This window comes from Acomys russatus, chromosome 13 (assembly GCF_903995435.1).
Source record: "Acomys russatus chromosome 13, mAcoRus1.1, whole genome shotgun sequence".
NCBI classification, from domain to species: domain Eukaryota; kingdom Metazoa; phylum Chordata; class Mammalia; order Rodentia; family Muridae; genus Acomys; species Acomys russatus.
Genome location: NC_067149.1, coordinates 48,561,619 through 48,583,105, shown reverse-complemented (window position 1 = coordinate 48,583,105; position 21,487 = coordinate 48,561,619). Strand labels below are relative to the sequence as shown.

The window sequence follows — 21,487 nt, the reverse complement described above, 5'->3', positions numbered from 1 at the left end:
GTTATTCTGGCACTGGGTGCTGTCTCTGGGTGATGTTTATCTATGCATCCTTTCTTGCAGGGGGGGAGGGGGCTGATGTCCTGTGGCCAGGACAGTGTCCTCAGCACCCTAGTCCCTCTCCTCTTTTCTCTTCTGAAAGCCCACCAGGAACTCACCGACGTCTCGCCTTCCTGAAACCCTCAGGCTCCACAGGCTGTGTGTGTTGTAGGATTTGGCAATTGGAAAGGAATGGTTGGGAAAGGAACAGAGGGGAAATGGGTAGGAAAAAGAGAAAGGTGAAAGGGGGGGGTGAAGGGAGGGAGGGAGGAGAAGGTGGAAAGCTGGGGGGAGGAGTCTGGTGGATAGAGGCTAAAAGGAAACTTAACAAGTTATGTCTCCAATTCTTGGGTGCCTTTGTGGACATCACCTCCCAGCCATGAAACAGCTAAAATGGAGTGAGACAAGGAAGAAGCACTCAACTAGTGGCAGGTGATCCATACAGGCGTGTTAACGAGGAAGGGGTGAGGCTGGGGGCTCCCAAGCCTCAGCAAATAGCAACAAGTCCAAAGGAGGTCTTGGGCTCCACGTGAACTTGAAAGCATCACTTTGCCTGTCCAGTTCTTGGGTTTTTTTTTTTTTTTCAATCCAAAAAGTCAGGGGTCTGAGTTCAAAGCACATGGCTTCCCGGAGCACAGTTGGGAAGGACTGAGAAGTGACCAGCTGTTCCAGCTGAACAGAAAAGTGGCTCCCAGAAGTGGTGTCCGGAGACCTGGAAGGTCTCAGCAGGATGAAGCAGAGGTTTATCCCAGGGAGGAGGTGGCCTTGACCAGGTGCCTGGCTCTAGAATCACCTGGCCTCTGGCACCTCCTACAAGTGCGTCTCCTTCTCCCAGGCAATGAGTTCCTGCTTGGCCGGAGAGGGCGAACAGTTTTGAGCAGAGGAGCCTTCCTGCGGTGGGTGCTGCCCTGGCTGGGGCAGACTGGGGTCCGGGGTGATGAGTCTTTGAAGGCGCTGTGGAGGGGAGAAGCAGGGAGTGAACGGGTGCTGGGGCAAGTGGGAGGACGCTCTTATGCCCCAGAAACAAAGACAGGTGCTCATGGTTAGAGGCAGGATGGCTCAGAGGTGAAACCAGACAATGAGAGGTGATTGAGAGTACGAACTCAAAAAAAAAAAAGAGTACGAACTCCTGGTTTTCCAGGTGTTTTTGGTTTTGGTTTTGGTTTTTTGTTGTTGTTGTTTGTTTGTTTTTTGTTTGTTTGGGGGTTTTTGGGGGGTGCTTTGCTTTTTTGCTCTCTCTCTCTCTCTCTCTCTCTCTCTCTCTCTCTCTCTCTCTCTCTCTCTCTCTCTCTCTCTTTCCAAGACAGGGTTTCTCTGTGTAGCCCTGGCTGTCCTGGACTTGATTTCTTGATTTGTAGACCAGGCTGGCCTCGAACTCACAGCAATCCACCTGCCTCTGCCTCCCGAGTGCTGGGATTAAAGGCGTGCACCACCATGCCCGGCTGGTTTTCCAGGTCTAGCTAGAACAACCTAGACAGTTTCAGTTCACTCGCCTAATTCTTCCATCCTATCGTCTGTAAAACTGGGGGAACAACACACCTTTTAGGGACAGTTCCTGGCACAGGGCAGGTGATAAGTAAGTTATGGTTGTCATTACTACACTTCTAATAACGATTTTTATATGCCCCATTAAGTAGTTTCCCAGCTATCCTCCATCTCTGACCTTGCTGATATGTAAGAATTCAAAAAGCCCATTTGCTTAAACCACAATAGATGGCCTCTCTGTTACTGTTGGACAGTCTGACTTTGACCGACAAAATTGATGTCTTTATGGGCCATTGGCAATGGCCTCTTCCAGGAAGGCATACCCCAGACTACACGGGAGGCCATCTGCTGTGCCTCACATGGGGCTATGACAAGCAAAGAAGCCAGGAGCCAGGGTGCACTTGGCTGCTTTCCCAACCCAGGCTCTGCACGTGTTCTTTAACCATCCTGCGTCTGGCCCCACTTGGGGCTTGTTTTCCCTTAACCATTAAACAGTTTGCTCTTGGCTAGCTGGCCTTTGAGATCAGCCTGATGTCAGATTCTATGTACCGGAGATCCCAGAGACATGGTCTTCAAAGGCCTTAAAGAGCTCCATGTAGTCCCAGGGCTTTCTGGATGGGGGGGTTGATGTATGCTCCTGGCCCTAAGCCTCCCTCCGGGGCCTTCTTCACTGGGTCACCTCCACAGCCACCTACCTTCTTGAAGGAACCCTGGGTCTGCAGGAGGGTGATGATGATGAAGAGTGGGACACAGCCCATGGAGGAGAAAGCCAAGAGCCACCCGATGGAGTAGCCCCAAGAAGGGTACGTGTAGACGTTGTTGTACTTGAGAGGTGTGTACTTGCTCAAGGAGAAGATGAAGGTGGCCTTGAAAGAGAGAATGGGCAGGATGAGACAGGAGCCACCAAGATTCCCTCCCTGCAGAGGACCACCCGACCACACTGATGGGCTGAGGCAGGAACTGAGGCAGGGGGCGGACATTGGGGTTTAAGGAGCTCAAGGCAGACAGAAAGAGGCCTATCAGGAGTAAGTAGAGCTTTGAGGGAGGGCTAAAGCAGAAGAGACTAAATGAAGGCAGATGGATGGGAGGCCCAGGAGAGAAGGTAGAGAGAGGGACCAGCCCCCTGCCCAGGCAGGAAAGAACCTCCAGACACCGCGTCTTCCTCACACAAGAGGGAGAAGGGGCCGTAGTTAGGTGTGTACCAGACAAAGGCCAGGGGTCAGGAAGAGCCAGGAAATCTTCACCAAGGGCCATGGCCGGTAGCCAATCATGTCCTCAACATTGTCATAGAAACGGTCCGCCCCTGAGGGAGCAGAGTGAGAGAAAGGATGAGAACCAGAGGTAAAGACAACTTCCTAGGCCTTGGGAAGAACTCTCACTCCTCCCCGAGGCCTGGCTGCACTGGAAATGGTAACACAGTGGCTAAAGAGATGCAGACCCAGCCTCTGGACCACAGAACAGTGGCAGCGGTGGCAGCAGCAGAGGCTGCCACCCACAAGCTGTTGGAACAACCTCTGCCATCCTGTCTAAGGATGAATAGCGTCTGTCCTATCCACATAGGAGTATACAGGCTTACAAGAGCCAATCCCAGCAAATCCTTACTGACCCACACTGCAGAGGGGAGAAAAGCCAGAAAAGCACCAGGAATAGAGCTGTAACCTGCCCCCCCCCAATTTCAGGCCTGGGAATTCCCCCACACTGCATACTGCCTGGTCGGTTTGTGCTTAGTGAGGACACTGACTGCCTTGGCTTCTGTCAGCTTTCACACTGGCCCTTGTTTCAGGCAGAGCCAGTCTCCTTGGAGGTGAAGAACCATTCACTGGTGGCCACGACTAGGGGACTCCTCTAGCCCCTGCATTTGCACTGATCACTGACTCATGGATGCCAACCCTTAAAGGTCCACAGCTTTGACTTCTAAATGCCAGCGTTCCAAGCCCAATATTTCCAGGCGGTGTGTCCACCTCTTTGATTGAGTCTATTGGCGCCTTTGAAAACAAGAGTTGCTGGAAAATTGGGCAAATATCAAACACTTACAGTGAGAAGAAGAGCCATCTCCGAGGACGAAAAAGGACACCATAGGAAGGCCAAGGTTGTGAAGTAAGAACCTTCCTGGCCAGGCTTCCTCTGAGACCCTAATATGAGGTGTCTACTCGTTCTCTCTGCTCTGGGCCTTGTGACATTCTCGCTGTGTCCCCGAACCTGTTGTAAAGGAGCCTACAGACCTGGATAGGAGATGGCATCTCCATTTAGTAGCTGTGCAAGCTTTGGCAAAAGAGTATCTGTTCTGAGCCTGCCTTTCTGCTGCATAAGGCTTGAAGTGGTATGTGGCCTGCCCAATGTTGCCCCAGCTGTTGCCAAGCATGACAGTGGCTTAGACATTGAGGCACTGGGGTTGTCACTTAGTGATCTCAGTGCTGTGGGGCCCAGGGGCCCTCGCCTGAAGTCAGGACACCTCCCTGTAGGAAAGCAGTGTATAACAGCAACACTGGGGAAAACTGTTTCTGAAGGCGTGAGGACTGTCCGTGGAGTGGTCAGTGGTCAGCAAAGCCTGCATAGCGGCTTGGCTGTTGGAAAGGCAACTAAGGATTTTGAGGGTGGGTATGGGGGGAGGTATCAAGCCAAATGGCCCTAAAGGCTGCCCCCCTCACTGGGAGTCCACTGATGAAGAAAGCCTGTTTTGTCCTTGCCTTGACTCTAAGAGCGACATGGGCCTCCAAGCATGTCTGACATTCCTAGAAAAAGGAATCAAGCCAGCCAGCTGGACTGAGACTCCCGTCCTGGACAGAGCCTGCCCTCATCAGCCCTGGGGCATCTTGTTCCTGCTGCATAGCCACCTGTCCCACTCACCGTACACCCAGCCGATGCAGACCACCTCAAACAAGGAGAGAAAGAGCAGGCAAATGCCGCTGGAGGCATAGTAGTCAAAGAGTTGAAAGATGTACATCCCACCCTGCAGAGGAGGAGGAGGAGAGAGCTGAGGCCTGGGCAGGGCCCGCACCTGTGCTCCCACCGCAAAGTATGCTGCCCTGGCCTGCCTTGCTCAGGAGAAACGTGTAGCAGTTACCAGGAGACTGCTCAACCTGGTTCTGCCGTCAGGAACTACCATCAGCCTCAAGACAATAATTCCTGAGCCCACGAGGTTCTGGGGGGCCTGTGATAGTGTATTATTGTCTAGTATTCCTTCTTGGGGGAACTGGTACCTCTTATGCTGTTCCTTTTGGGCTGTGGCAGCCCTCTCATGTTATAAGCCTAAGGAAGGGTCTTAGCCTAAACACCTGCCAAACTCAAGAGAAAGCCTGATTGGCTAAATGGGGAAAGGTACCAAGCACAGTAACAGCCTTCCTTGATATCACAGAGGGAACTCTGCCTAAGGGCCAAGTGACCTGAGGGAAGAAAGGTAGGATGCATGCCCAACAGTGTTACAGGTAGATTCATGCATTTGACAGAAGGCAACAACATAGCTGCAGACTTTGCTGTCACCCAACCCCTTTATGTTTAGGGCATTTGTGTGTGGCTCCCATCCCCAGCACTTAGATTCCAGTGAGCTGGACCTTCAGCCTCACCATGAGCGAGCAGAGGGAGGGTGTAAGTCCCTGGGCAGAAGGAGGGAGCCCCCACGCTGTCCTCTTACCTCAGTGACTAGAAGAAGCCCTATCAAGTAGCACACAATGGCAACAGCCAGGATCAGCAGCTCCCGACGGCCACTCTTCCGAAGCTGCTGAGGGAACATGTCCATGGAGGCCGTCACCAGGCACTCCATACAGACGAACTGTGAGTCAAGACAGTAGTAGAATGAGACAGCTGTGCAGCCAGGGCACTGCCCCACACAACCCTGCCATGCGTCATGCTATTTGTCTATGCCAAGGGGCGGTGGTGGGGCAGTGGTGAGCCAGCCCTGCCCTCAGCTACAACTTTGGATCAAGGAATTCCAGTGGGGAGGGCTGGAAATGGGGAGGGGCTGAACATCTGGGGAGTATAGTGCTGGCCCTTTCACAGCAGGGGCTCTGGAGGCCTGGGACTACCCATTAGAACACCAGGCAAAAGACTTGAACCATAGTGAGGCCTCTGATCCATGCTCAGGGAAAGGTATATGAGGAAAAGTGCTACCAAGAGGAGCAGACGCTGAAAGAGGGACCCCTGCCGAGGGTGTCATACCTGGCTGTCCAGCCCTAGAAACAGGAGCATGATGAAGAAAAGGCAGGACCACAGCTGGGACAAAGGCATCATCGTCACAGCTTTGGGGAAAGCAATGAAGGCCAGCCCAGGACCTGCCAGGAATACAATACAGCTATGTGGACCCCAGCCCTCTCACTGCCTGAAGAGGAGCCCTCTCCTCTCCTTAGCACTCCTAGTACCCAGGAGTGTGTGAGGACATCTGCATGTGTCTTGACATGCCTGTGAGTCCCTATGAGTGCCCATGGGCATCTGTGTGCTGTTAGCATCTATGTGTGTCTGTGAGCTTCTATGTCTGTAAACATGAGTGTCTGCGATCACCTGTGAAAGCTCATATGCAGCTGTGTCTGTCTACACATGTCTGCAGCTATGAACATCTGTAGGGTCTGCGAGATTCTATGCATGTCTGTTAGCATCTGCGTGCATCTGCTAGTGTTTGTGTGCATGCCTTGAGTTTATGTGAGGATTAGTGTGTATCTGTGAGCACCTGTGAGTGTGGACTTCTGTGATTTTTATGTGTTCATTTATGAATGTCTGAGTGTGTGTGTGTGTGTGTGTGTGTGTGTGTGTGTGTGTGTGTGTGAATTTATACATGGGATTCCTTGGGGATGACTAAACACACCTGTGTGCTTGTGCCTGTGAGCACCTGTGGGTGTGGACTTCCGTGATCTCTGTGTGCCTCTGAGTGTCTGTGTCTGTAGGTATGATCTTCTGTGTGTCTGTATCTGTGAATGTCTGTGAGTCTTGAGCATTTTTGAGTGTTCACATGAGTGTATGTTGTGAGTACCTATGTGAGTATCTGATGTATCTGTCAACATCTATGTGAGTATCTAATGTATCTGTGCTCCTCTATGTGTAGGCATGTAGATAGGGCTCTTTAAAGGAAAACAAGCAATTCCATTCTGTTCTCTCTCTCTCTCTCTCTCTCTCTCTCTCTCTCTCTCTCTCTCTCTCTCTCTCTCTCTCACACACACACACACACACACACACACGTCTCATTCCCTCCTTCCCTAGCTCCTTCCCTCCCTTCCTTTTCTGCTTTCTTCCCCTCTCCTTTTCTTCTCTCTCACAATCCTAAAAGCTTTGTTTATACCACACAACCCCCCCCCAACCATTCCAAGCTAAAAAGGCCCTTAACCCTGGTTTTGTGACTCCTCCCTCTCTCAGCAGAATGGATCTATTCTCTGACTCTGTTTCCTGGAGTCCCAAGCAGCATGTGGAGAGCGTCTCCTACCTGACTCTGCCACTTCAGAAATGGGTATTCCCTGTTCTTGAGACATGAAGCCGAGGATGGAGAAGACGACAAACCCAGCCACAAAGCTGGTAGCACTGTTCAGGAAGCAGAGGGCGATGGAGTCCCTGTGGGGATAAGTGAGGTCAGATGGAGATGGGGAAGAAGAGAGAAAGGGGAAGAGAAAAGACAAGAAGAAAAGACCAAAAGACAGCCGGTAAAGGAGAAGGAAGAGGAAGAGAAGTGGAAAAACACAGAAAGAAAGAAAGAAATGAGAAAGCAAGAGTGCAGTATGGCGCAGGTAAAGCAGACAGACACCAGATGTCAGGACAGGAGGAGGGGACCAGGAAGGGGAAAGAAACTGGGTCTTGGAAAGGCGTCCACACTAACCCTGCTCAGCTCCCACGGAGGCAGGGTTGCCCTCCCCTGCCACACCAGCGGCTCTCACCTGTAGCAGTTGTTGTGGTACTTATTGTAGCTGCCCAGGGCCGTGAGGCACCCCTGGCAGATGGCAAAGGAGAAGAAGATCTGGGTGCCCGCATCCATCCACACCTACGTGAGGCCCAAGAAAGTGGTAGAGGCGAGCAGGGCCTGGAGCTGTGGCTAGCAGACTGCAGCCCCTCACTAAAGCACAGTATCATGCCTGCATCCTACTTCCAGTCACTGGTCCCTTCCTCCACATCCACCTTCTCACAGGCAGGACCCATTTCCAGCCTGGTTCCATGGGTAGGCTGGCATCAAGTGCATGTGGGCTATTTCCCACCCAGGCTGTACCGGGGCCTGCTAAAGTGATGAGTCCCCGGCATGCATTCAGCCGGCGTGTCTACATGGCACCTTATGAACTGTGACCTGGTGCATGGGCTCCCTCATAAAAATATAAAGAAATCCACCAAGACTTCTTGGTGAAAGAAAAAAAAAAAAATATGCTCAGACAAGTCCTAGAGGAGGAATTGTAAATGGCCAATACATTCATGAGGAGACGCCCAGCCCCATCTGTAGTGAACAATAAAATAAACCATAAAGTGATACTGCTGGGTCTACATACTTACCAAAGAGTAAAAGAAATTACTACTGGGACTGGGGTGGTAGTACTGGCCTGAGGAGCCGAGTTCAATCCCCATAAGCAGGTTAAAAAGCCAGGTCTGACGGCGTGCATTTATAAGCCCAGTGCAGAACCCAGGAGCTCCCTGGCCAGGCAGTCTAGCTGCCTAAATCCCAGGCTGGTTAGAGACACATTGGGGGTGGGGGTGGGGTGGAGAGTTAACCAACCCTCACATGAAAGATATTCAGAAAAAAAAAAAAATATGTACCCATCCTGACAAGAACCGACTCTTTTCCTTTTTTTGTTTGGTTTTGTTGAGTTTGGTTTGGTTTTTAGTTTTTCAAGACAGGGTTTCTCTGTGTAGCCCTGGCTGTCTTGGCCTTGAACTCAAAGAGCTCCACCTGACTTTACCTCCCTGAGTGCTGGGATTATAGGCGTGAGTTACTTTTTTCTTAACACTGTCTCCTGTATGGATACAAAAGGACAACTACTTATTTACAGCTGACATTGTATTACAAGCAACCAAGAGATGACTTAATGTGTGTTGTAGGACAAGCTTGGGTCAGACAAAAAAATACTGCACTCTTTCTAAGGAGAGAACTGAGAGTCTGCAGGTATGCTGTCATGTCACAATCACCCTCAGAAACTGATAGACTATGTATATTTAAAAGTAGGTATCACCTCAGTGTCTGAGGCTGGGGTTCAGGGTTCAGCAGGGTGGGGAGACAGTCTGTTTTCTCTGCTGTTCTAGCCCCAGCACCAGGCAGAAACCTAGCTATTAAGAGGCCCTCGGGATATTTGTTTGGAGGGAATATTATACAGACACTGAGATGGCATTTAAAGATGAATGTAATGGCATGGAAAGGCTTATAACATAATTTAAGTCATGAAAGTATATTTCTCTAAATAAAATTATCTCAATTGCATTAATACATGCACACCACCTATGGGCGGGGAGGAAAGCGACTAAAATGCTAATAGTGGTAGTGGCAGGATTTCAAGGGACTCTCATCCAATTTCCACAAATTTCTTCCGTCATATCTTCTTCAGTATACAGCTATTTCTCTTAAACCAAAGGAAAAGCAATAGAAGATTTTGAAAGTGCAGTAGAGTCTGGTGAGGACACATCTCAGTTAATGATTCCCTGGTGGTACACACCTGGGGGTCCTTGAGGCGGAGCAAGTCTGGCTTCAGGTAGAAGACGATGCCCTGGTAGGCTCCAGGCAGGGTGATGCCCCGGATCAGGAGAATCACCAACATCAGGTAGGGGAACGTGGCTGTGAAATAAACAACCTGGAGGGAAAGCAGGCCAAAGTCACTCCTGGCATGGTACACAGACGCGGGGCGGGGGGGGGGAGGGGGGCACGGGGGCAGGAGAGGGCGGGGAGGGCAGGGAGGAGGGGCGGGAGTCTCCACCCATCATCCTGCTATGCCTCTACCTGTCTCCAGGCACAGCACATCACCCCACATCCACCTCAGGAGCTCAGTGCTCCAGCTTCACCCAGATAGCCGATGGCGAGTGCGTGAAACTTTCCACACCTCCCTTTACACATTCCAGCGGGTCCTACTCCCCAGCCCAGTGAGATACACATCAGCAGGGAAGGGGGGAGGGGAGTGCAAGTGGGGAAAAGACAGGGACAAGAAGGGGCTCCCAGCCCACAAGTACAGACCCTGGACCCCCTCCATCCACCATCCTGGGTACCCCACACCCAAAGCCCCTGAGTGTGGGTGTCTCTCCAGGAAAAAGGTGGCCAGCTTTGCCTGGCAATCTGCGGGTGATCCAGGTTGTATTTTTCCAGGTCGTGGTTGGGGTGGTAGCAGTGGCTTGAGTGTCCTAGAGACTCAAAAGGGACTCCATGCTGCCTTGACCAGGTGGTGTCTGCCTGGCCTCCACTACCACCACCATCTTCCTCCTCCTCCTCCTCCTCCTCCTCTTCCTCCTCCTCCTTCTCCTCCTCCTCCTTCTTCTTCTTTTGTGAGACAGGGTTTCTTTGTGTAGCCTTAGCTGCCCTGGACTCACTTTTGTAGACCAGACTGGTCTTGAACTCACAGAGATCTGCCTGCCTCTGTATCCCGAGTGCTGGGATTAAAGGCGTGCACTACCACCGCACCCGATTATCATTCTTATCTATACTGATTTTGCCTTTTTTGACCACCATCCAGGGAAAAAAAGAGTAGCACCATCTGATTGTGAAATGCTCCCTGCAGGCTCACGTGTCAAACACTTGGTTCCCAGTAGTGGTGCTATGCTGGGAAGTTGTGAGACTTTGGGGTGGACACTGTTAGAACCCAGCTTTATTTCCCACCCAAACTCTCTGCCTCCTAGTCAGCATCATGTGATAACCAGCAGCCTCAAGTTCCTGCCACCACAGGCATGGCCCACACTCTCCCCCTCCCCCGTGACTATGCTCCTTCAACCTCCACACTGAAATCATCCTGCCCTCCCTTAAGATGCTCATAAGTCCAGGCACAAGGCCAGTCTGATGCTTAGCACCTGCTAATCTTGTCTTTGAAAAATAGGAGGCATCATGCCCAAATCCCTGCATGCCTAGGTCTGAAATCTCACTATAGAACAAGCCCACTGCTGCCCATTCTTGGCTTAAACCCCCTCACAGATTGGCACCTACCCCTAAAGATGGTCTGTCCACTAATTTGTATGGAAACTCTTCTTCATGTGTCCTTTAAATACAACAGGTGTGTCTTAAGGATATGAGACCCTATTGTATATAATGGAGACACATACACAGATGCACACACAAAGGTGAGTAGGAGACGCCACTGCCCCATATTGCGGACAGCTTGAAAACTGATGAGCTCCAAAAGTAGGGCTCTTATGGATTTGTTTTGCTCTAAATATTGCTTAGATAAACAGGTCTTTTGACATCTGTTGGGTAGGTGTCTCCCCTCGTATTAAACTAAATCCCTGTATTCCTGCAACCTCTCCTATTCTTACACTCCCAAACTGCTCTTTCTGCTCTCCCAAGGGGCCCTTTCAAGTGTCCTTGGGGACTCTCTGTGACTGTAACTATTCACAAGGAGCCAGGACACCTCCTTACCTTGCCCGTGGACTTGACCCCCTTCCAAATGCAAAAGTAGCAGATGATCCAGGCGAGCAGGAGGCACAAGGCCAACTCCCAGCGCAGGGACCCCAGGTCATGGATGCCCGAAGTAATACCCAACACCCGTCTCCTAAGGGATTGGGAAAAAAATTAGTAACCAGTTGAAAGACCAAAGGGGACAATCTGCCTCTGTAACCAAGTCTTCAAGAAATGACCCAACAGATAACATTCTCCAGGGCTGCTCCACCCCTGCCGCTCCCAGCCCCCACCCCCCCACACACACACACACGCACACTCTCCATGGCCATGCCACACACCCACCCATGGTCTGAGTGTCCCCAGATGTTAGAAAACCAAACCAAATCACTGTGATCCCACAGGTACCTGTGTCTTTCTAACTCATGCAGGTCTCTCTGTTGTACAGAGAGATAAAGAAAGTGAAGGTATTGAAACTGGGAGTGAGTGACAGACAGTGCACACACATGCAGAGGGAGGTCAGCGATGACACGGGATCAAAGGGAGGGAATGGAAGTGTGTCACTATCAGAAGATGAGAATAGAGATGTGTTTGCCTGGGAGAGAGCTCAGATAACCCGGAATGGGCAGGTGAGAGGGCACGGGCAGACAGGTGGGTGTGTGTAAGGTGAGTCAGTGTGAGGACACAGGTAGACCACGGGGTAAAGCAGCCAGTGTGCACAGCTTGTGGGGGTACGGGTGCACCCCATCTGCATCACGTAGGAGACTGGATGGTGAGTACTTCTCTGTGGTGCAAATAAATGCCAGCCAGTGTCAAGCTGCCAACTGGATACCAGGGAACACAGTTTAGAAGAGATGTGCACAGCCAGCTGCCAGGAGATAGTAAAGGTGGTTTCTGTGACGCTGCGGGCGGAGGTCTGGGAACGTGTGGGAATGGCGTAGGAGGACAGCCAGAAGAATGAATGGACGCAGATGGGAAAATGCAAGTGTGTCACGACACATGAAGACTTGGGTTAAGTATGAAGGTACAGGCAGGCAATCAAGGCTGAATGTGAAGGTTCCCTTGTTCCTAAGGGATACAGGTCTAGAGGGCAAAGGATGGGCAGTGCTAGAAAGCATGCACGGAGGCTTAAGCATGCACCACCAAGTTCAAGTTTGCACAGTCCAGACATCCAGGCTCCCTGTCCTTAGGGCCCCTGGCATAGGGCAACCAGACCCAGGACCTACTCCCAGAATTCCATGACAGGTGAAGTGACGTTATCAGAGTGGTTCACTGCTCTGGCTGTTGAGTGGTTCAGAAAGTCCACGCAATGCTCTGTCGGGGACAAGGTTGGGGATGTGTATCAGATGAGGGTCCCTTACCCTATGACCTAGGAACAGAGCTACCCACCATTTCTAGGCCCAGGGGTTTCCTCAGGGGGCAGGATATCAATGGGACAGGCTCCTCCTCCCTGTGGAGCCTATGTCCACTGCACTTGTTCCCAGAGAGTCTGCTGAAATCCTTCAGAGCAGTACCACCCTCCCAGGATAGCCTGCCCCTGGCCTGCCCATTGTGTCACTCTGCTTTTTCATCCTACAGACAGAAAAACCTAGACCGTATGCTGAACTTCCCCCTGTACTGTTCTCGAGATGGGCTCTTTCCTCTCCTGCTTTTCTAGACTTGCTGTACTGTTTTGTCCCACACATCAAGGGGAAGTCTGGCTTTGTGGATTCACCTCCTTCTACCACAGCCAAGCCAGCTAGCTGTGGGGTCCTACCTAGCTATCTTTGCTCAGTTTTGACAGTGTTTGGCACCTGAGAGGTGCCCAGGAACATCTGCTAAGCGGAGGCACGCTGTCATTGTGTAACACCCCCGTTGGTCCCCATAGTGGCTGGTCTGTATAGCTACACGGAAGGGCCAGCCAGTAGAACTGAAAGCACAGTCCACGTAGCTCAGCTATAAGACAAGGTGTGTGATATGCTCTGTCCCTGGCCACCGCGGACCAATGTCATGGTCAAGGCCCCATGGCAGGGCTGACACGCAGATACCTGTGTTCCAGGAGTTGGTGCAGGTTGTCCAGGGCAGCTCCCAGGTGAAGGAGCTGAACAGGTAGAAGAGGGCCCAGGCAAGGATGACGATGTAGTAGATATTCAAGTAAGACTCAATGACCACGGATGCCATGCCAATGCCTATAGGAGCAAAGAGCGAGTCAAAGAAATCAGCACACACAGGCTCTGCCAGTCACATGTGCTCCTACATGGAGAGTCATGTCACCTTCTTAAGGGAAGATGGATAAATTCATCATCTCACATATCCTCCCATTGCAGTGAAAATATTTTATCTTTATCGTCTTTATCACTATCCCTATCACTATCTCTCTTTCCCCTGCCTGCACTTCCTACGTTTCTCTTACCATCATATATTACCTATAAAATGGAAACTGGCAGGACAGGAAGGAACAGGGCACACTTGGCAGGAGCACCAGAAGCCGCTGCGGCTGTGGCAAGGACGTGGCCTCCTGGGTGGAAACATGCTGTGGAAATTCTCACAGAGACCTTAGCTGCTTTGCTGCGCTGTAGCCCCATTAGCGGCCAGCTAAGGCTTCAAGAGGTGTAACTTGCAGCCAGCCTTGCCTTTCTCCAGTGTCTGGTCAGGCAACCAACCTTCTCAGGAGCCAGGACACCCAGTTCTCACCAGACAAACCCAATTTGGTCCCTTTTTGGACAAATGACCCAGGTAGCCTGGTCCCTAGTGGTCCTCCAGACGCTAGCAAGAGGAAAGAACCTCTGCATCTGAGGTATAAGGGATGTCTCAAAGACAAGAGGGCTCTTGGGCTCTCCATTGCAGCCCAGAGAACTGGCTAAGCCACTAAGACAGGCTGGGAAAAAGATGCCCCAGCTACTTTTGTCCACACCACAGATCTACTGAGAAGAGTGAGCTGTCCCTAATAGAGGCAAGAAGAAAAGACCCCAGGAGGGACTCAGGGGGGGTTAAACTCTCAGCGAATGGCCCCACTTTCTTTATCCATAGAATGAGGTTAGGGGAGTGATGAGAGCCCCCCAATGGAATGCATGCAAAATGTTCCCACAGACACTGACACAGGCAGGCTCCATAGACGCTAGTGCTCACCGTCAGCAGCATTCTTGTGCTTATGAAGTCTTTTGAAGCCTGTTTGGGTCATGATGTAGAGTCATCAGACATACTTTCCCTGGATGAAGGTTAGGGCTCCGGTCCCAATATCCACACCTAATTTGGTACCAATAACTCTATACTGTGTCTCTTGACACGTCCCTCTTCCTGGGTATCTAAACATTGGGCCTCAGGAAGCTGATTGCATGGGGCATGGGAGAGGGATGAGGCTGGGAGCAGGAAAGCTAGAGCAGTGACAACAAATACAGGCAGGAGGCAGGATGGGGATGGTTGGTCCAGGGTATCACTCACCTTGGAGGAGGGGGCAGATCTTCCTCCAAGCAGTAACACTGCCCTGGCTGCTATACTGGCCCAGCGCCACCTCCAGGAAGAACACGGGGATGCCACAGCTGAAGAAGAAGATGAAGTAGGGGACGAAAAACGCTCCTGGGAAGAGAAGAAGGGCAGAGTCTGAGCCGCTTGCTACTTCCAGACCCTGGACCCCCTCAGACGTCTCTTTCCTCTGCTTCATTTCTCACACACCCGAGACCCACGCTGTCTCTGCCTGGTGGCATGCTGTCAGGAGTGCCCAGAAGAAAATCCTAACCTGAGCCCCTAAATAGTCAGGCAAAGTCTTTGGAGGAAAAGAAACGAATCCTGAGATGGAAGCTCCAATAAATGAACTATTCACTCACTGTGTTTTACAAATCAAATCACGTATTAGTTTTGAAAGAAAAACATGTGTTCTGTATAATTTGATATGCTTATTAAACTATCAAGATGGGTCCGTTTGGGAAACAAACAGACCAAAAAAAAAAAAAAAAAAAAAAAAAAAAAAAAGCCAGCTTGGAAGCATCTTTTCTCACCAATAGTTTTCAGAGGGTTTTCCTCAGCCCCTAGGGCCTGTGTGGTCGGCCTGCCCTGCAGTAAGCCCTATGAGGACCCGCAGAGCTACTGAGGTCCTGCCTCAACCCAGAGGTCCCTCACGGGGAGAGGGGCCTTGGTGTTTTGCAACTTAGTGCTCTGTTGGTGCTTTCTATGTCGGACCCTCTGCTAAGCTTCAGTAGCATGAACTCTCATAAATCAACTTCTCACCAGGGAGCTACTGATCTCATCCCCCTTTACAGGTAAGAAAATCGGAGCCCAGGCTGAGAACACAAGGGCTAAGGTATAGATGAGGAAACAAACACACCACATCAGGCTTCCTGACCCTGAGGCTTCACCCCTGACCATAACACCTCTGAAGTCCTCACTCCCACTGAGGAGGAAAATCGGGGAGCACAAAGGGAAAGAAAACACAGAGCACTATATGATCCTTCCAGAAGCCTGCCTGCCTGCCTGCTACCTGCCTGCTTGCCTGCCTTCCTCCCTTCCTCCCTGATTTCCTTCCCATCTTTTGTTGGTGAGATAACACTAGGATGACAACCCAGGGCTTCACACACAGTGGGTGAGGGCTCTACCACGGAACTCTACTCCAGTTCTTTTAGAATCTGCCTTGTTCGGTTTTGTTAGACAAGGTCTCACTGTGTTGTTGGTCTGGCCTTGATCTTAGGATGCTCCAACCTCAGCAACCCACATATTGGAATTACAGGCTCTCTCTCTCTCTCTCTCTCTCTCTCTCTCTCTCTCTCTCTCTCTCTCTCTCTCTCTCTAGGTTTCTTGTAAGCACACCTATTTTTTCTTCACACACACAAAAAAAATTACAATGTTTTATATGTTATTTAAACACCATTTTGAAATTCATATCGCAAACCTCTTTGTGTCAATATGTACAAGACACCATTTCAGTGCCCGTAGAATAGTCTAGTAGCGGGAGGGAGGGTTTGAGTTTATTAGGATTATATCACTGGACTTTTAGTTTTGTGTTATAGTGAAAATCATCCACATCCTAACCTACTTTTCCAATTTTGTTCCTTCATACAAATTTCCTTAGGCCAATTGCTGAGGAATTCCTCTTTTCTTTTTTTGGTATGTATATGCAGGTTAAAGTACAAGCAATGTAAGTATACGCATTTTTCATAAGTGTACAATTCCATAGTCCTAAAGTGTTTCCAAGGCTGTACCTCAACCTCCAAAGCTTTTTTCATTTTCCCGAACTGAAACTCTGTATGCGTTAAACATGAGCTCTACCTCTTTAGCCCCTGCCAATGATATTCTACTTCCTGTCTCTGTGAATTTGCCTACGCTGGGCACCTCACTTGGGATACATGACTGGAACCATAACATGCATCCTGTTATATCTGTCTCGTCGATCCTATCCTCAAATTCACCCATGCTGAGCATGCTTCGCCTTCGGATGCTAGATTGTGCTGTCAGGGGAATGATGAGGAAAGGCACAAGCAAGTTCTCTAAAAATATTTGTAATCCACAAGAGGTTGCCTCCATCAGTGTCAAACCTGTGTCAAAGGATTGGACATACCTGCTAGATATTTATCAGGTGAAGTATAAATAGGGCTTAGAAAGCTTTTCTAAACAACGATTATCGCTAAATGTTTCCTCTTCCTGGAGCAGTTCTGATATTTGTAAGAATAAGCCGCTTCTGCAAGAACTACCTTCCAGGCCCAAGAATGAATCACACCAGTCACAAGGGTCTCTCTTCTACAGTCTTCATGTCCAGGAGGCCCTCCCCACACCTTTTCCCTGCTTTTTCCTTTGTCACTCAGCTCAACACCATGACGTGCCACGTGGGCTTCTTGCCTTTGACCTGCAGCCTTCCCCAGAAGGCAGCACACAGACCAAGCTCTGGCTTGCATCTAGAGCTGAGCCTTGGCTTGCAGGAGGCCTGGAGTCACAAAAGGTGAGTGAATGAACCAATGAGTGAATCCCACTAGCCGTCACCATCTGTGGGGAGTAATGCAGAGGCTTAAAAACCCAAGCCTCGTGCTGCCGCCGGCTGTCTCACCTAAATCTCACATAGTTCCGGACACTGTGTCACCCCCAGTTCAGAAGGAGGAAGTCACTGAGGCTAGAAATGTAGGTGGAACCCAACAGGAGCCTTCCGGATTCATGGCTGTCCCCGGTCCAGTTGACCACACTTCCAAGGAAGGTGTAGCCCACCTGGCAGGGCACAGCACTCCCACAACACCACGTGAACATGAACTCACCACCTCCGTTCTTGTAGCAGAGATAGGGAAACCTCCAGACGTTGCCTAGCCCAATGATCTCTCCCGCCACTGACAGCACAAACTCCATCTTGTTGGTCCATTGGCCTCGATCCTTCATCTGGTCTTTGCCTTTCTGGTCCACCATCTCTCCCTCCTCGGGGACCCAAGAGACCACAGGATACCCATCTTCATGGACTGCAACTTTTCTGTCCATACTGGATAAGGAGGCCCTGTAAGGTAAGGCAGAACTGTGAGAGGCAGATACTTGGTGAGAGAAGAGGGACTGTTAACACACAAACACACTCACTCACACACATGCACATACACTTACATACACATTCACAGAAACGCACACACCAACACATACACACTCACACACCTGTACACATACACACACATGCACACATTTATGCACACATTCACACACATACACACTCTCACACACATGCACACTCACACACTCACACACACACAACCTGTACTCCCTTCACCCTGATCTTTTCAGCCCAGTCCTTCCTGTTCGCATATTATCTGTCTTCCCAAGCTCTTGGTGGCATTTCTACCTAAAGTGACACTCTGCTTTGAGCTATGAGGCTGAACCAACAGAAAGCAGATCTTTGCTTGCCAAGCCTTCGGCAGACAAAGCAATGGACAAAGCAGGTTTTCAGGGGTCAGAGACTTGCCCAACACCACCCAGGGGGTAGAGCTGTGACTAAAACCCCATCACTGAGGACCTTATAGTTCAAATCCTTTTTGATCTTTAGCCGGCCACCATCCGAGCTGGCCCTTCTGTCCAGATCTTCAGTATGCTGTGAATAACAGCAACCTGGCCTCTGGCCTCCAGACCAGAAGGGCTCAAAGGCTGCCAGGGGTGCCAGGGTTAAAGGGCAGGTATGGCCGAGGTGGCTCACGGGGCTTTCCTGAGCAATTGTGATCTGTGATCGGTGGAGAGGCCTGGTAAACATGGGAGCTGGCTCAATGTGGGCTCTGATTGGGAGGGAGGGGGAAGGTGGGGCCTCTAGGTAAGGCCAGCTGAGGACAGGATTGGCATCCGGTCTCCAGCTGTAGGCCTTCAAGGGAAGCTATTTCTTTATATGTCTGTCTTGAGAAAGGTTGAGGACCCTGGGGCCAGGAGAGGCCACTTAGATGGTGGTCATTTCAAGATGACCCCTGGATGCCGAGTGCCTAGCTCTTACAAGGACAGCCTGGCAGGAGCTGCCTCTTGTGGCTGTTGTCAGTCTCATCCCCCTGCCATCTAAAATGTCCAGCATTTCCCATGCTCCCATGGTCCACTGTCCGTTCTGTTTTCTGTCCCTCATGTCTATTTGTCAACTTCCAGGAGGTAAATTGCATCTGAAACCCGTGCTTGCTTTCCCCTCCCCCCTCCCCCTCCCTCCTTCCTCCTCCCTTTCTCCCTCCTCCCTCCTCACTCTCTCCCTCCTCCCTCCCTCCCTCCCTTCCTCCCTCCCTCCCTCCATACAGCTGATCATCCTGGGGCCACTACTGCCTTCCTCCCGGGGAAATGCCAAGAAGGAGATGCCTAGACTACTGTCACAGAAGCATAATCCACTGGTCCTCACCTCCAGGGACACTCAGGGAATCAAATGCCCAGGTCTACCACGCACTCCATACTCCTCCAGGGTTCTGGGGAAACACAAGGGAGTCTTTTTATGAAGGAAGACTCTGTGTTTGTTTGTTGGTCCTTTTAACCCAGGCAACAGCCCAAGCCCAAGTCCGTTAGAAAGGCGTGGGCAGGAACCAGCTAGGGTTGTGGAAAATTTTTGAAGGTGACTTGGAGGGTGTAGGCTGTCCCAGGAATGAGAAAGCATGGCAGGGTGAGGTTCTGGTATTGGGATAGACTCAGGGTTTCTAAGAGCAAGCTCTGTGTGGGAAAAGGATAAGGGGAAGAGCTGGTACAAACTCAGGACTCCAGCCTCTCAGACACAAGGGAAAAGGATGAGACAGGGAAGGAGGGCTCCAGCCTACAGAACTGGAGCCCATAGGTGCTCATCCCAAGAGGGAGCAGTCAGTGAGGTCTGAACCTAGACTGAACTGGTTGGCACCCTGCAGAGTGACATCTGAATCATTTTCAAATGATAAGTGATAAACAAATAAAGAGCTAATGAGTGAGCTGCAAACACCACCACAAAAGCACTGGACAGGAAATCAAGTTCACTCAGACTTGCTAATTACAACAATGAGAGACCAACATTTGAGTCAACAGGGGACTAAAGACACACAGTTCTTAATGTCCACTATCAAATCTCATCCTAACAGCCTCTGAGGTCACTAGTACTATTGGACCCACATTATAGATGAGGACATGGGGGCTTGGGGATGACACCCAGTTAAATGGATCTTGAAGGGCTGAACCAATTTACCAAGATAACAAGTAATAGAACAGTCTTGCTTTGTGATTTAGGCAAATGACACCTTCCTTCTGAGCCTTAAGTCTCCCAGAAGAGAGAATGACCCCTTTTCTCTCTCTCAATAGGGGTAAGGGCAGAGTGGATGGGTAAAGGTGAAGAGATGTAGCAAAAACCCTAACAGGTTGCCTTTGCTTGCTAAGCCATGGGATAGCTGGGCTCACAGCAAGCCCCACATGCAAGGAACTCCAAGGGAACTGGCAGAGGACAACCCTTCTACTCTCCCTACCTCTGGCAGCCATTGCCAGATGAAGAGGATCCCATGGAGGGGGAAGCCCGGTGGGAAAAGAAGTAAACGAAGGAAGGAAGGAAAAAATGGAGGAGACCAGGGTCAAGGGAGCAAACCCAGAACCCAGTCCAGGCCTGAGACTGAGCTTTATCAAGGATGAGAAGGAAGAACAGAACCTCAGATGATGAACAGCTACGGGCATAAAATTTTCCATAAATAAAAGATTGGGCTGAAGAGATGGCTCAGCCATTAAGAGCACTGGCTGCCCGTCCAGAGGACCCAGGTTCAACTCCTGGCACCCATACGGTGACTCATAACTGCCTACACCCTCAGTTTCAGGGAGGGTTTCTTTCTGGCCTACTCAGGCCCCAAACATAGAGTGTACAGACATCCGTGCAGGCAAAACATCCATACGCAGAAAAACAGACAAATAAAAACTCTTTAAAAGATTTGTGAGAAGAGCACGGGTCACAGGTAAGACTGGAAAACTGAAAGAGCAGAATGAAAGTAAAGGCATGCAAAAGAAGCCCTGGGCCGTGGTGAGCTAAGGGGCCGCGGTGAGCTAAGGAGCCGCGGTGAGCTGAGGGGGACAGGGCTGAAACCACAGCACTGGTCATTCAACTTAGACTTGGGGAAGAAATGTCCAGGAGGACATTAGCCATAAAAACAAGCTACACAGAGCCCTCTTTTCTTTTCTTCTTCTTCTTTTTTTTTTTTTTTTCTTTCTTTCTCTTTTTTCTTTTTATTGCTTGCAGAAGCACAAGGGCCAGTATGGCAACACTTGCCTGAGATTGCCAGAACTCGGCAGAGAGGCGGGGTGGTTAAGTTCCAAGCCTGGGCAGATGCATAGTGAGAGCCTGTCTCACGAAACACAAACACAACGAATCCAAAGGGACAGCCCCATCCCCCACAGTGCCCTTCCACCTCTAGTCTGTTTGCTAGGAACGATTTAGTGACAGCAAAGACAACTCTGTCCCCTTCGCTAGCTCTGTTACCTCCTGAGCCAAGATTCCCTCTACAGGCTGTCTACCTGCTTTGCCAGGCTGGGGCAGTCTGGGGGCAGGGGAGGGACTTCGCCATACTTGGGTGCCCTTGAGCAGATCCTGGGTTCTATCTCCAAAGGACTAGAAAGGACAGCCTTAGCTCTCTTCTTAGGAGTTGGACAGGTTAGACAGAAGCCCACCCTGGTTCTAGGAGGCACCTCCAGAAATCTTGCCTGCCCGCCCTCGCATACGGCTAGGGTTCCACTCAGATACCTTCACTCCTTTCCCAGCACAGGAGAGACCCAGCCCCACTTCAGCCCATACCCACATACCAGTACCCACCCCTGAACACCCTGGTGCCATTCCGTCACGTCCCTTTGCACACACATACCTGTGTGCACGGCCCCAAAGCCTGGCTCCTTGTAGCCCTTCACACCTGGTAGGCAGCCGGGCTCCACAGTAGCAGCCCACATCTTCCCCAGCCCCGACTCAGACCCAGTCCTAGCCCAGCTGGTGTCCCCCTTCTGAGAGGAGCTCAAGCTTCCTGCTCTGGTCCTGGCTAACTGGGAAGCAAGCGCCCCCAACCTGTGACCCGTTAGTTCCAGTTCCATCTGCTCACCCTTCCTGCCTGTGGG

The 21,487-nt window shown here is 50.7% G+C and overlaps 1 protein-coding gene across 1 annotated transcript; it reads right to left on the bottom strand.

Moving 5' to 3' along the window:
- Nucleotides 1–671: 671 nt before the first annotated feature.
- Nucleotides 672–20,988, bottom strand: Slc6a12 (solute carrier family 6 member 12). The gene is made up of 15 exons (XM_051155285.1): nucleotides 20,900–20,988; nucleotides 17,215–17,444; nucleotides 14,423–14,557; nucleotides 13,030–13,170; nucleotides 12,229–12,316; nucleotides 11,024–11,156; nucleotides 9,126–9,260; nucleotides 7,374–7,477; nucleotides 6,929–7,053; nucleotides 5,677–5,789; nucleotides 5,153–5,290; nucleotides 4,369–4,471; nucleotides 2,724–2,824; nucleotides 2,217–2,387; nucleotides 672–990 (listed from the first exon to the last, which is right to left on the bottom strand). Exons 1-15 carry the CDS (start codon nucleotides 20,947–20,949, stop codon nucleotides 847–849), a joined length of 1,911 nt encoding a protein of 636 aa, XP_051011242.1. The 5' UTR covers nucleotides 20,950–20,988; the 3' UTR covers nucleotides 672–846.
- Nucleotides 20,989–21,487: the final 499 nt, after the last annotated feature.